The sequence below is a fragment of the Dermacentor albipictus genome, chromosome 2, assembly GCF_038994185.2.
Source record: "Dermacentor albipictus isolate Rhodes 1998 colony chromosome 2, USDA_Dalb.pri_finalv2, whole genome shotgun sequence".
NCBI lineage: Eukaryota > Metazoa > Arthropoda > Arachnida > Ixodida > Ixodidae > Dermacentor > Dermacentor albipictus.
The window spans coordinates 60,907,724-60,922,986 of NC_091822.1; the positions used below are offsets into that span (position 1 = coordinate 60,907,724).

The following is a 15,263-nucleotide window of genomic DNA, read 5'->3' on the forward strand; positions in this document are numbered from 1 at the left end:
ACAAGCGTCCGTCACCTGCTTCTCACTGGTTTGCACGAGAAAACACTATGTCCGTTGGCCTTGCATGTTTTACACAAAGCTTGCCGGCGTCCTTCTCCAAGGCATCCAGGTGCTCCATGTAGTGCAACAGAAGGTTTTTCGCGAAAACGAAGCCCCGGAGGGACAGAATCATCTGCCGGGCCTCCTCTGAGGACAACGTTGAGGCAGTCTGCCCTATCGCATCATCGCTGCCGTCGCTGTCTGATGCAAGCACGGTCGTGAGGATCGCCTCATTGGTTAGAAGCACTTAGTTTCCAAATCCACAGCCGTGTGCTTTCTTTTCAACGGCAGTGTCGTGCATTGCCGATGATCCGCGGGTGGATCAGCCATCATCCGTTTCAGGGGCGAGAAACTGCATGGTCAGGAATGATTTCGACGCAAACAACGAAGACCAACACCAGTGATTACGCTATTTGTAGAACTGTGCTGAATAAGGAGCCAGCGAGCAACATGTGAGCAACCTTCGAACAGTGCAGTTGGCACGGCCCATTCGTGTTTCGGAGGGTGAGGTGGCGTAGAGCTGTGGACGCAGCCGAGCTCTGCATGCTGCCCATTTATGTTCGGTGGGCTGGAAGGGCGACCGGAGAGAGGTGTGTGCAGATGGCTGGAAAATGAGTGCGCGGCAGCTGTTAGAGTAGTGGCCCATTGTGCAGCAGCTCGAATTTCTCGTATTCTTTTTTTGTTGTTGTTGTTTTCAAGGATTTCACATTTCACTACCTTTCGGCTCGAACACCAGCAGCCAAACTTCATCGTTATAACTGATAATGCGGCATCGGAGCACTGTAGTAAGCGGGTTATTTCACCGTGGAAAACATACAAAAGTTGACGGTGCAGCAGCTTCTCATTGTTATAACTGATATATTGTTAAAACCGGTATCGTTATAAGTGGTTTCGACTGTAAATGCAAAATGTTGCCTTGGCCATCTTGAAATTTTGTGCCTGGCATCATTTCTGTATCGTTTATGAAGCACAACGCATAGCGAGATTCTGTAAACAGATAGTTTGTGGCACTGCTCTTGTAAAAACCTACTAAGTTGATTTTGCCATCGAATTAAGATTTTTGCTGCCTCGTCCAGAACCAAAACTTTGGTCGGCAATGTTCCCTAACTCGTCATACGTGTGTTAATTGAGTGGATGTGCACTGTGTAATGCAGCGCTGCACATAAGTCCTCATTTCAGTGGGCTTTATTTATTCAGAACTCGATTGAATTCGAAAAATGTTTGGGCCCCTTCAAGTTTCAGTTCTTGAGATTCAGTTGCTTTTCCCAAATGTACTTTAAATACGCAGCCTAAATTGAGTGCTACATGGCATGACTGCACAGCAGTTCTTGAAATTTAGTGCAGTCAGAATCAGTTGCAATGTGCAATGGTAGGATATTTCAGACGGTCATAGATCGCAGTACGAGTGAAAAGGCAACAGACAATCTGTGGCAAGTGATTTGTTTGACTTTGCACGAATGATCGCTGTGGTGCAGTGCAGTTACACGGACAGTAGGTGCCGATGCTTGCTATGCGTCCTGTTTAGTGGGTAAATTGATGGCCCTCGTGTGTCTCACATATGCGGCTATTCCAGCGGAGGCAAGCCTGGGCAGTGCTAGTCGGCCAACTTCGCCGGCAAGCAGCGCTCTGCAGCGCCAGGCGGTGAGTGCCCCAGTGGCCACTTTGGTCAGGCAGCACATGGCCGACATCGAGGAACCTGGCTTTACGTACCGACCACTCAACGGCGACGAAAGGCGCAAGCAGGTGGGTCGCCAAGGCTGGACAGTGGGCCACTGTTGTGAGAGGTTAGAAGCACTAGATGAAATTTGTTGCGAACTGTGTTTGTTTTTAAGCAGTGTGTTGACTCGAGCTAGTTGGCAGCTGGCACCCCTGTTGTGCGTGTTTGGTCCCTGTCTCTTGCGCCCTCAAGTGTAAGTTACTAGGTGCTTGTTTAACCTTTCATGTGCACAAGCAAAGAACGGATCGCTTTATGTCTAAATCATCACAAGTATGTTCTTGATCACGTGTCGTTTACAAAATGTCAAATTTGAAGGGTGACAAGTGTAGGAGGAAAAAGCGCTACCTGTAGGTGCCGCCGTCCACATGCAGGAGAGCATCGTGGCCCGCTTCTGTTTCTTTGTGGCAGCCTGTAAAATGATCAGAAGCAGTCCATGTACCCTAGTAGACTACAAAAAACCAGCGTGTGATTGTTTTGCATGTTGTCATAGTACGGTATGTTTTCTTTCGCATGCATTGCACCCACATACTCATTCACGGCTTCGCCGCATCACAAGTGCTCTCGGAAAACAGATGTGTATAGCCTCAAGGGCTATGCATTTCTCCTATGTAGCGCTGTGATGTTTGGGTGAAGCTTGAATAGTCTATTTTGGCAGGTGTAGACATGGCAGATTGAAATGCCCGACCCCACCAAAATTATGAAGCGCACATCTGTCATGAAAACAGGTCTGTGAGTATTTTCAATAAACAAATGTGAGAGAAAATGGGCTTAGGCTTTTACTGCATCTTCATTGTAGTGGAAGAAAGGAATTCTCATCATAGTAGACTTCGTTTGTCACTGTGGTGTCTTCAAGAAAGAAGAAATAACTAAACATGGTGGTAAAGGAAGAGGAAGTAAACAATTGGCAGAATCGTTCTGCTTGTTGGTGGCTGTGTTCAGAAACAACCGCACAGGAAAGTTCAGTTGTAGTAGTAAAATTAAACCTAGATATAGTAAAGTCAGTAAAATTGGCAATTTGCTTCATTATATAGAAATTTTGTTGTATTGAAATTTCACCTTTTATGCAAATAAGTGCACTCACTGCTCGATTTTTCTTACGCGGAAGGGGCCTAAAAAATGTTCTGCATTCTCGGGCAGTTAAAAAAAATCTGAATGAGAAAAAGAAATATTTTGTTGATTTTGAGAGTCGGTGTCGAAAGATAGCTTCATGCTGTGCCAGCGATATCCTCAAATCGGCAGTAGCAAGTAAAACAAGTCACGCTTTCGTGTCCACTCCTCCCCCACGGCTGATAATGTTGCCCGTAGTGGGACGACGATATCATGAACAGCACTGGCAGTGGGGAGCGAATGCTTCATTTGCCTCTCCCTTCAACGCATCCCCAAGACTCAATTTTATGCAACATCCAATACTAAACGCGCAGAAAGGCAGTGCATACGATGCACCACCATCACTGCATGGCCACTCTTTACACATGGGGCAAATTACCTCTAAAAGAGGTCAGAGAAATAGTGAAATCTTGAGACAGGGACTGTGGGATTCTCACACCCGTGCTCTTGGGACAAAGGAAAGACAACACAGTAGTGCAAACAATTACAAGGGCATTTATTGCACCTTTCATAGATCAATGCCTGCTAGCCGAGTTGCTATCCCCAAAACATGCCGATGGGCGCGCGACAAGTCTAGGAAGTCCGACTCACTGCGACCGGATAGCAAGCGAATATGTTCGCCCCATGCTGGACACCAACACCTGGTCGTTCGCGCGTACGGTCACGCGAACGGTGCGACATTCTGACAATGCCTCATGAGACAGTCTCACAGAAGCATGGATAGGTGCACGCTCGGAGCGTCCGCGTCACTCGCTGACTCAAAGCCAAAGAGGAAGCGCCTCTTCCTTTCCACGCCCAAGTAACCCCGCTGATAGGCGGCATTACTTGGTCATCACGCGCAACATTTGTGCCATCTCACGTGCTGCGCCTTAACCAGACCAACTGCCGTGGGCATCACGAAGGCCTCGCAGTGAAGCCGGACGGCAGGATACAGGAGCCACGCGGGAAAACAACACATCAGGGGACGCGTGAGTCTCGCATCCCCACAGGACAGAGGACTAAATTTTAAAAATTTGCCGATCAGCTTCTTAATTATTTACTTTACAGGACATATTGCAATTTACAAATTGTAGCCTGAGATGAATCTCCCAGAGACATCTGTTTTGAGATTATATTTCCCAAAGTATTGGACGAAATACATCGGTGTTCCGGTTAGTGCTTGAATTAATTTATTGCAGAGGCCGCTAAAAACCCACCCACTCTAAACTTTGCTTACACATTACATATGTCTTGGCCTTACTTTAACCAAGTGGAAACACAATACCTTCTTTAGTTCACTCAGGACAGCAGGTAAACATTGTATCAAACATGAAAATACCGTAGGAGTGAGGGTTCATGAATTTTTGTAACACTCCTAATTAACTCGATAACATTGAAGTTTCAAGATATATTGCACCTAATAAGATGCCCCTCATTTATGCTATATGTGAGAATCATGTGACACATAGTTCTTTCCAGGCATTGGGAAACATAGCTAATAACAAAGCAAATAATGACAGCATGAAATTTGAAACACTTTCTTGAGAAATTTTTTTGTAAAAGCTGCGTTTGATTCACACGCATTTAACTTTGCACCCATATTTTTTATTGTAGTCTGCTTATTGTTGTTAAGGTTGATCTTAGCGACATTTGTAGTTACAGTATTATCGTGCGTATAACGCACGCCAAAAAAGTAAAAGAAATTGAACAGTAAAGGCGGGGTGTGGGTTATACGCAAATTTTGCCGTGATGCCTCGGCTCAAAGTAAGGTTCTTTGCCATTCAACATTTCTTTACCTCTCTTCTCCCCTTCATGGTCGCTCATTCTCCTCCTCATTACGGGTCGCCATTTTGCATTTAGTTGTTAGTGAAGTGGAGTCAGCACTAGTGAACTAGAACTCTGATCATGATGAGCTGCGGCACTCAATGGCCGTCCATTACAACGCAGCAGAAGCTGAAGATTATCAGCATCGCCAAAGAGGGGGGAGCTGACCCACTCACTGAAGATCGACTTGGACGAGTGGAGCATCTGCAAATGGAGACTATTCTTGCAAAGATGTGTGCGTTGTTGGGTGCAGTTATTTCTGCGGAACATGTGCTGATTGAAACAAAAATTTTTTTTTTCGGGGCTGTTGTAATTGGGGGGGGGGGGGGGGAGGGGGTAGTGGGTTATGCGTGGTGGCAGGTGATACGCAGAAAAATGCGGTATGCAACGGCTGCTTGTGGAATGCTTCACTGCTTGTAAAAGGTAATGGTACATGCTCTGGAGCACTTGATTACACAATTAATTGCAGAGGTCGTAATCAACTGAAACTGTCAACTTTGCATACGCATTACTCGTAACGTGCCGCATATTTTCGCTAAATGTAAACTTTGTGTGGCATAGGGTTAGCTCAGGAAAAAAGTTCGCACAACACTTTCAAGCAGATGTTTAAAGATATTGCATAAAAGGTTGTATTTATTTCACAGGAATTTCACTTCGTACACTAATTGGGCAGTCTTTTTCTACATCATTGCTTATGGGGTCCTGGTGGCGTTTCTAGTTATGTCAGGGCCATGTGCTAAATTTTTTGCCGCTTGTGAAATGCACTCAAAACACTCCAAAGCACTTGCATAAGTAATTCATAGCGAATGCCACAATAAACAGAAGCACCGAACAAAAGAGCTACCTCCTGTAGTTTGAGAACACCAGGCAAGTATAATAAAACACATGGAAATGCAAAAAACAAATTCGCAGTTTTGCCCAAAAGGCAAAGCATCGATTGCGATAGCAAATTAGTAGACAGCTATACAAAGTAAAGATAGTAGTTTTACTGGCTGTATAAGCTTGTAAACATTTGCTTACTGGCTAAATTAACAAGCATGGTGCCACACACATTCAATGACCACGGACACTTTCTCCCAAAACAATGGCGTGAAGAAGAGTGGCAGCAGCGCCAATTGATCTTCATGCCGTCTTGCTTCAACGTGAACTAAGTAATGAGAACACGGTGGGCACAAAGCTATCAGCCGTCGGCGCACCTAGACTCTGAACTCATCGCAGATTGCTTTCAAGATGGGGCCTGTGCAGCCGCACTTTGTACCACCATATGTAGCCGCTGCTGGCATAGATACCAGACAGTTCAAACGTTTGGAGCACATCGCACGAAGAGTGGCCCTTATTTCCTCAAAATACGAGCTCTTTGTTGGTGATGGCTCACCCACGAAGAGGGGAAAACTTTCTAGGTGTGTCTTATAGCGGTTCTGTATGGGCCATAAACAAGTGTTTAACAATTTTCATTTTACCCCTAATTGACACAGACATTTCAAAATTTGCCATATTTCCTCAAAACATAGATTTCATGAGTGCGTCAGTTTTTTCATAAAACCATGAAAGCTGGCAGATACCGTAATGTTTTTGAGCAGTTCTAGTCGCAATAACAGCTTCACTCTTAACAAACAAACAGTTGCATTTCAGGAACAGCGCCGTGATATTTGCCATCAGTGTAGCTGCTGCATCAAAATAGGGGCCTCGCATTTTTAGCGCAATCTGCATTGTCTTGTGCACTATCTGCAATTATGGCATCGCAGCCTGGGATACAAAAAAACACCCAACCGCGCACAATGCTGCGTTCAAGCTTGGAGTTGTTGCATGCACCGAAGGGTATGGGAAAATGGCAGCCGGCCGCAACGAGACTGCTAAGAAGCACCATCGTGGTCAGGTGCCAGATAACATGTCGTTATGACTGAAATTGCTTTTTTTTTGTTTACATACAGTCGACACTGATAAACCAGCGAAAAAGGTCTGTTTTATCTTAAATCTATTCTGTCCAAAATTAGGGTCATGGTATTTTGTGTGGCAAAACCCTTTAATGTACCATAGTCTAACCCGTAAGTGAATTCAGAAACAACAAAAACATCTAAATTAAATAACTAAATAAACAGGCTTATGCAATAATCGTACAATGGCATGGCACGGCGTCTTCCTGTACGCTGTTTTCCGGATGCTGGTTGCTGACAAATGGCATTGTCCTCGTCGTGCTAGAGTTTATATACACTTGCACAATGGCAAGATGAATGGCCGGCATGACAGTAGGGAGCTGGCCCACTTAGCCCGAGCATGCCGCGGCCGCTGATGGTACAGACGACGGCTACAGCTTGTTCTTCACACAAAAGAGTGGCTGATAGTATCAACTGATATGTTAATTTTACCTTTCACAACAAGCGACGATCACTGTCCAAGTCTGTATCACAAATGAGAGCCACGGTGCAAGGCAAGTTCAACTCCGAGTCCATGTCGGGCCGCCTCCCCAGTGCATGCAAGACGGCTTGACTGCAGTACGCATCTCATTCTGGGTGCCCGAATAGCAGCATATAATTTTCTTCGTGCGAATTGGTGCTATGAGAAATAAAGCGCCCTCAAAACAGTGCATCTAGCTATTGTTGGCAGTTCTTGAAGCGCCGTACAATATGGCTTCACTTCGAAGCTGGTTAAACCCGCCGGCACTCTCGGTGCTTGCTCGGCACTGAGCCGACAGCAGTAGGCGGCGGCGGTCTGCTTGCGTGGTTGACTCAAAAACTCTCTGCCAGGGGGACGTTGTGTAGCACGTCACTGCTGGAAGCTTGCCGTTAGTGTATTTATTGCTTCAGAAAAATTGTCGCAAATTTCACAAGCAGCCGGAAATAGTTGCATGTAACGCACATTTGTATGCACGCAACTGTAGACCATGTAGTCAAAATTTGCCGAATATGTCTGTTTAGCCAATAGTCCATTTTAGCAAGGTCTGTTAAAAGCAGAGTGGATTGCATTTATAATATTGGCAGACCAGACTAAATGAGAAGAATAGTCTGTTGTATCCAAAAGTATGTTTATGCGAATTTGTTGATGGATTAGACATGGACTGTATGTATACTGAAAATTGGATTGCAAATGGCTTACCCATGTATGGGCTGCACTCGTCAAATATTTTTTTTAAGAAGTGCAGCCCTTACATGAGTATCTACGGTATTCTACTTCTATAACAAAACCAAGAAAGCCAGAAATGCAAGACCTGAGACAGTATCAGTTGCAGTGTTTGCTCGTAGCTCGAAGTATATTTTCTGGCAGCAGAAATGTCAAATACTTGGCAAGAGCAATTCAATATGGCACGAATGTGTGGGAGATCTTCGCTGGCGCACTGAAAGCATCACGCGTGTGTTTATTTTGCATAGACCTGATTGTGATCCCCCCCTTTGTTTATGCATTGCTGTGTACGCTTATAAAAAATATAAAATATAGCAAAGATATTTTTGTGTCAGATGCATCTTCATCGTAACAAGGTGCCACAGTTGCATTGGCATTGTTTGGGGTAGTGGTGGCGTAGCAAAACTCACGGTGAAAGCTGTCTGCTGTGCAGGTAACCTGCCTGGTGCAGCTGGCAGGCCAGGCGTGCCGGTCTATCAACAGGCAGCTCGAGCAGAAACTTGGCACCATGGGTCACCAGGACAGCGACAGCACTCAGCAGCACGACCACCTCAGCAGAGCCAGCAGCAGCACTGGCAGCAGTTCGTGGTGGGGCCTGCTGAAGCGAGGTGCCCGGCGGGTCCTCAGCTCTCTCCTTTCACCCGGGGCCCCCGACGAAGTGGCCGAGTGGAAGCGGACACAAAACTACTTGCATGTTTCCGTTGACGAGCTCTGCCGTGCCTTCAAGGTGGGTACACGCCTAGGTGTTGCTGCTGACTGACTAAGCACAGGCATAGTATGTGGAGCTCAAGGACACGACAACAGAAGCCAGCTAGAGATGAGAAACGACTGGCCATTCTTAATGTGAGAGCATTACTTGGCTCATTGTGCCACTCCGCTGTCATGAGAAAGCCGTGGCAGAAAAACTGTGCATAAATTAGGTCATCTTCATCTAACCAAAAAAAAAAAATAAGTGTCCATGGTGAGGATTCGATCCTCTGCCCAACTGCTACTGCTCTATAGTCGAGTGTCCTAACCAGTGCGCCACTGTCACATTGTGCCACTGTTTGTTTGCAGCGGGTGACAGTGGTGAATGTCTTTGAGCCTGTGCATGTGCTTTGGCTCTTGCCTGGCAGCCGATTCACTAGATGGCAGAGCGAGCGGCTGCAGAGCGAGCACGGCGAGCTGCAGCCGGGCGCTCTGCCTTTTGCCTTGTGGAGGACCTTGGGTGCGATTTTTTTGCGATGCCTTTTCCCAATCCTAAAGCCTTTCGGTGCTTTTTGCATTTTTGAGTGGTCAAGAGATGCCCCGCATGGCCACTCACAAACACAAAAAGTGCCGAAGGGCAATGGCATCGGGAAAAGCCATCACTACCATCACTAAAGTGGTGCATTGAGAAAGAACACTGAATGGAATGTGCGTGAAATGTTACTTTTATGTAACAGCCCGCGGGTAGCCAGAGCCGTCCAGCCCGAGCAAAACGAACGCCCGGCGGAAGTGTGCGACGTGGTGGGTGGAGCAACCCAAGAAAAACGAAGACACTCTGGCTGGCTCTGGCAGCCCACGGGTGACCAGAAGTGGAAAATTGAAAAAGCCCAGTGTGTGCCTTGTAGGCTATAGCGCGGGCCACCAGAAGCCAAGCCTGGCTAAGCCAGTGGAAGATTCAACATGGCAGCATCCTAGATCAGGTTGCATGGCTCAGAATGAGCAATATAGTCTGGAAAATCTAACTTTGGGCCCTAAGTTCATCTGAAAAATTGGTTACGATAATCCATTAGCTCTATGTGAACCCTAACAATGCATTTATGAAATCCGGAATATCCATCAAGTCCGAGTTTGTGGAGTCTGAAAAATCTGTGAGCTGCTGTGCCATTTTCCATGTTTGCATTGTTGGGTAAGCGCCCGATTTGGTGTTTTTGTTGTGGCCAATTATCCCTGCTTGTGCGGCAACAGCAGCGATTAGTACGAGTAGCAGTAGTGCTAAACGCAGGACCCCTCGCCATCATATTCCATATAAAGTATAGTGGTATAAGACCCTTTCGCACGCTGCTTGTCATGTGTTATGGGTGCGAGGGAAATCCTGAGAGGGTGAGCCGAGATGGATGGTGGCTTGGTGTGCACCATCTTACCCCGAGTGCAAGGGGAAATGGTGAGCGTGATCAACCACACTATGGTGGAGGCATAGCCCAGGCAAGCTGAGATGGTTGGTGGCTTTGTGTGTGCTGTCTTCAGGTGCGTTTTGTGGTGGAGGCCACATAATCTCGACTTTTAGAGGCTCGTGGAAGTGAGAAGCAAAAAAAAAGAGTTTGCACCTCTTTGCCTGTGCTCTTCATCATGCCAGCATAGTGACAGCGAGGGTTCATACTTATTGAGTAAGATCTATTCATGTTTGCCTGTGCGCACGGGCGACCATTCTTGTTAATCTAATTCATAAGCAAATGTCTACTGCAATTTACGCGGCTGATAAAGCTAGGAACCTTCGTGTAGCTTTCTATACTTTGCTATCACTATCAATGTTTCGCCTTTCGGGTGTAATTGAGATCCGTTTACTCATAAAGCCAATTCAAGAAACAATATACAGTTAAACCTCGATATAATGAAATCGGTGAAATCGGTAATTTGCTTCCTTATATCAAAATTCCATTCTATTGAAATTTGACCTTTTATACATGCAAGTACAGTTGCCGATAGATTTTTCTTGCATGGAAAAGGGCCGCAGAATTTTGCGAATTATCGGGCAATCGAAAAAAAGCAAATTTCAATAAGAAAACAATCCATATTGATAAATTTGGGGGTCGGCGACGAATGATACGGTGTCACGCCACGTCGACAATATCTTCGCATCGGCGGTACGAATTAAGCAAAGCCAGCCATGCTTTCGCGTGCCCTCTGCCCCCGCGGCTGATAGTATCGCCTACGCTGGGACGACACTATCAGGAAAAGCACCGACAACGGGGAGCGAATGCGTTGTCTGCCTCTTGCTCCAACGGGTCACCGAAACTCGAGATTATGCAACCTCTAATACTAAATGTGTGGTAAGACAGCTTACACGCCGTCTTGGCACGACCACTCTTTGCACATGCGGCAGATTACCTCTTAATTAGGGTGTGCGGCTGCGTGTGCATTCAGCCGCCCTTACAGTCACGCGCAGCCATGGACAAGAACGGCACCGAGAGCGGCGCTGCTGCGCCGGCGTTGAGAGCGCCGCATGCGAAGCAAAATTCTATTAGCGGGTGGTACCCCCCTCCCACCACTCGTTCGCACCGCCTTGATTGCCTCCTGCACTGTGCGTATTTGGGCACGTTTCGTTCCGCGCGCAGTGTGTGCCTACATGTGCACGCGTGGGCATTTCATTCGAAAGGCGATGTACAGTCTGTTTCACATTTAGGGCAAAACTCGGAGCACATTGCATCGCAATGCGGCGAGCGCTTGAGTCAGGCGGCGGCAGCAGCTTGCGCAGGTGCTCAAGGGGCGGGATCTTGAACGGCGTCGTCTGCTACGGTGGCGCGCGCTGGCCACATTGTCGGGAAACGTTCTACTGTCAGTTGCAGGGCGCCAATCTCATCGTTACTGCGTGGAATAAGCCGGTATTCTTTACTAAGCGTTGTGCGACGCCCACTGGTACGCCTTGAAGGTAAGTTTATCGCTGCAGGGCAGTCATAGACGACGTACTGATTCCATACATTCTTGACGGCCCGTTTCTGGAAGGCGACTATATATTCTCACGGGATAGGTCGCCGATCCACACTGCTCGTGTTGTGCAAGAACTGCTGAAAGATAACAGTCACTCTCTTGGAGTGGCCGCCTCACTCACCGGGCACCAACATCATTTAAAATGTCTGGGGCTCGTTGAAAGTATCGCTGCCGCACCATCCCCTCTATCAATCGCCCGAGGATAGGCTTCGATCCACCATCGTCAGCGACTGAGGCGTGCTGCGAATGAACACATCCCTGATCAAGTCATTTTACATTTCACTGCCTTCCAGGATGAGCGCGGTCATCGCTGCCGCTGGGGACATGACGAGATACTAACTGAAGTTCCGAGCGTGACGTGTCCAATTCCCCGCCGGCTGGCAGGGTCTGTCTGGTGTAGTGAATGATTGTTGAGAAAAATCACTTCCAGCTCATTGTCTTAACCTAAAACATTCCTTTATTTGTATCCGTTTGTTTCATCATGTTCGACCCCCATAGTTATCATTGTTGAGTGCTTTGTTTTCCTTTCGAGTCAAACAAAGACTGAGCACGTTGCGCGCACATCTTGGTGCGTCTTGTCGCTGCTTATTACGGTAGCACACACAGTGAAAAAATATACGTGCACGCACTCAGTACCCTGACCTTTTTAAAGAACAAACGAAGCATGTTGTCAAAAGAAGTTTGTGGAACTCCATTATCGCCAATAAAGGCTCAGAGTTTGGCGACGCACAACGTTTAGTAAAGAATATCAGCTCAGAATATCAGCTCAGTTCTCGCAGTACCGATGAAATCGGTGCACTGCCCCTGACAGTAGCACGCTTCCCGACAATGCGGCCAGCGCGCGCCGCCCTAGCAGACGACGCAAATCATGACTTCGCTCCTCGAGCGTCTGCGCCTGCTCGAGCTGCTGCCGCCGCACGACTCCATTGCTTGCCACATCGCGATGCAACACGTTCCGAGTTTTCCCCTAAGTGTGAAACAGACTGTACACGCTTCTATTTGCCTTTAAGATGATCGGTACGCTTGACGATTGTTTTTATGGCTGCAATGTGGCGAAAGGGCAGCGTCTGCTTAACCATGGAAGTGACGCTGAGCGGGTCATTGGTAACGACATCGTATGTGCCACCGGAAAAATCGTCAGCACATACGATGCCGCACATACGAGCTAAAGTCATTTTTGCAGTTTCGCATAATATGTTTGCTACAAATCCGTGTTGTCTCTGATGGTGACAACGGACTTCCATCGACACTGTGCGGAAATAAACAAAAATATATCGCTGCATAGCCCAAGTACGACATGCGCACAAAACTTTATTTAGTACGTCTCTTACAATATGGAATAGAGGCATCAATGTAGACAGCTTGGCCATTTTTTAATAGTGCTGAAGAGGCGGAAGTTGAAAGTATTAGTAATCATTCCTGCTTTAGCGATGCCGGCGCGACCAAGACGCGGACGTGTATCGTCCAGTAACTCGATCGGTCGGTGCATTGGTGATGCAGGAATGAACTCCGGTCATGTTCAGTACATCGCGCACATATTCAATTTCTCGGCACGCGTGAACTTCGGCCACTGCTAGCGCATACAACAGAAGTGGTTTCCATTCTCGGGCAGCGCACACACAAACGAAACACGAGAAAGAAGACAGGACAAGCGCTTGACGAACAACTGAAAGATTTTATATGAATAAGAGGCTTATATACCGAGTAACTATTCATGTGGGTTACATATGAAAACCGTCATACACTCAGGGGTGATCAATGAACGAGCTCGCTTCTTTTGCCAGTTGTTTACTTCGCTCGGCGCACCGCAGTAATCCATGTCTGTCATCTGCTTTTTTCGTACCATTTCCTTGTGAATCGGTAGAATTTCACTGGTGGCATGAACCCTTTCGTGTTTACATTGCTGTCGTGACAGTTAACAACACAATAATAATTTCCGGTCATCCGAAGAGGCACCGTCGCAAACAAGAGGTGTTTCGCGCGCAGCGCAAACTGAACGCGGGTGCGATCGTGAAGGGAAGTGGCGGCGGAAACCTACACCCATTGGAGATGAAATCGTTCCGCCACGGGAGAAACGAGCGCTGGTGTCTAGGATGAAACTTGGCGTGCAGTCGTCCATAGCCGAGGCACGCGCCAACTTACCTCCACTCCATCCCCCCTGTACCCTCGCGCGCTTGATTGCGTTACCCCCAGCTCGCTCCCCTCCCCCTCTTTCCCTTTCCTCACGTGCGAAGGCAGCATTGTGAAGCCACCATCTTTCTTCTCTCATTCTTGCATACTTTCATACTTTCACTCGTACCTAAGGGACACAGTTTGCGGGGCACGTTAGGGTGTTATCGCACTTGGACTTTCTATGGTACATGATGCGGCTCCACTTCGGTGGTCGCTCTTGTCGCAAGGCACACTATTTGAGAGGAGCATCTGCAAACAGCCGCTTGTAATTCAATCATTTGACCATCTGCGTCCACAGATGTTTACATTTATTTTCTTGACATTCTTTTTGTTATATTGAAATTGCATACAAGCATAATTCATTATATTGAGGTTCTAAATACAGTCGCCGACCGTTTATTCGGACCTCACGGGGACTGCGAAAATGTCCGAATAAACAGGTGTCCGAAAAAGCAGATTAAGAAAAAAAAATGAAATCCTTTATTTCCACGCACTTATTCGGGCTCAGCAGTAGGCTTGGAAGAAATCGTGAATGCGCCGTTGTACGCTGTTCCGTTTACGCGCTATCAGATAAGCCTGAATCTCGGAGAGGGTCGTACGGTCACTAATAGCGGCTGAAAGCACAGTCCCTGTTTGTACACGCTCCGCATGCCACGGCAGCGCAGCACATGGTGCGTCATCTTCCGACTCGTCATCGTCCGGCGGTGCAGCAGAAACCTGACGAATGATCTTGCCGTCGTCAAGTTCTGCGCATGTCAATACAGCAGTGTCAGCACCTATGAAACTGTCAAATGAGACGGTGTCCGGAATCGCAAGGCAACCACTGCGCAGGTCTCGGCAGAACATTTCCCGCGTCAGTAGGGAGCACATCGGAAGGCGACAAGTCTTAGGCCTCCCGGCACTCTCGGCGCCATTAGATCCTTGACGCGATGTTTACGTATGCCGCGTTGCATCACCGAAACCTCGACACAGCACACAAAGCAAACACCACTGTGCCGACACAAGTCGCACAAACGAAACACGCGGCCTGCTCGCAGCGTCTTGCGCGAAGAAACAAATCAGCTGCTGGATTGTCTTGACATGGCTTACTAAGCTGAAACCGGAACTGCTGCAGAGCCACTCTATGTAACAAGGCAGAAACGATGATGATGAGCGGGGATTTCCAGTAGCGCCACTTCGTGGGGCAGCAAGGAAGCTCCGTTCAAAATAAAAATGGCGTTCAGCAAGTCGAACCATGCACCGGTCAGAACCGGTGCATGGTGCTCTCGACCGAGTTGGCTCAAGGAGTGTCCGAAAAATCAGACGAGAGGTTGCAAGGTGTCCGAACTTTCGGCAGTTGTTATACATTATGGTCTATGGGGAGAATGGCGGTGCCGCGAAGCTGACCGAATAATCGGGCATGTCCGAATTTTCGGAGTCCGGAAAATCGGTCGGCGACTACATGGAGTTCTATGGACAAAATAATGAAGTTAAATACTTGGTCATACCGAGAATTTCGTTATACTGAAGCTCATTAAATCGAGAAGTTATACCTAACTTCCTGTACTCCACTTACGCATTCTTTGGACATTTTTCGTATTCAAGAAAACTTCGAGCGCAGCCTTCCGCGTCAGATTAGCCAAAGCAGTGCATTTCT

General features: G+C 47.4%; 1 protein-coding gene and 1 long non-coding RNA gene across 4 annotated transcripts in view; one reads left to right on the plus strand and one right to left on the minus strand.

The window, feature by feature from the left end:
• LOC135909001 (sphingomyelin phosphodiesterase 4) overlaps positions 1–15,263 on the plus strand; it is a 178,151-nt gene that overhangs the window by 140,511 nt on the left and 22,377 nt on the right. For all 3 annotated transcript variants that reach the window (XM_065440865.2, XM_065440868.1, XM_065440866.2), the window contains exons 13-14: positions 1,613–1,782; positions 8,217–8,510. In XM_065440865.2, coding sequence (XP_065296937.1) covers positions 1,613–1,782; positions 8,217–8,510 — 464 coding nt within the window. The remainder of the gene's footprint in view (positions 1–1,612; positions 1,783–8,216; positions 8,511–15,263) is intronic.
• Positions 1,696–15,263, minus strand: part of LOC135909003 (uncharacterized) — a 48,515-nt gene continuing 34,947 nt past the window's right edge. Inside the window, exons 2-3 of the long non-coding RNA XR_010566527.2 lie at positions 2,102–2,165; positions 1,696–1,811 (exon numbers count right to left, since the gene is read on the minus strand). This is a non-coding gene — a long non-coding RNA (uncharacterized lncRNA). The remainder of the gene's footprint in view (positions 1,812–2,101; positions 2,166–15,263) is intronic.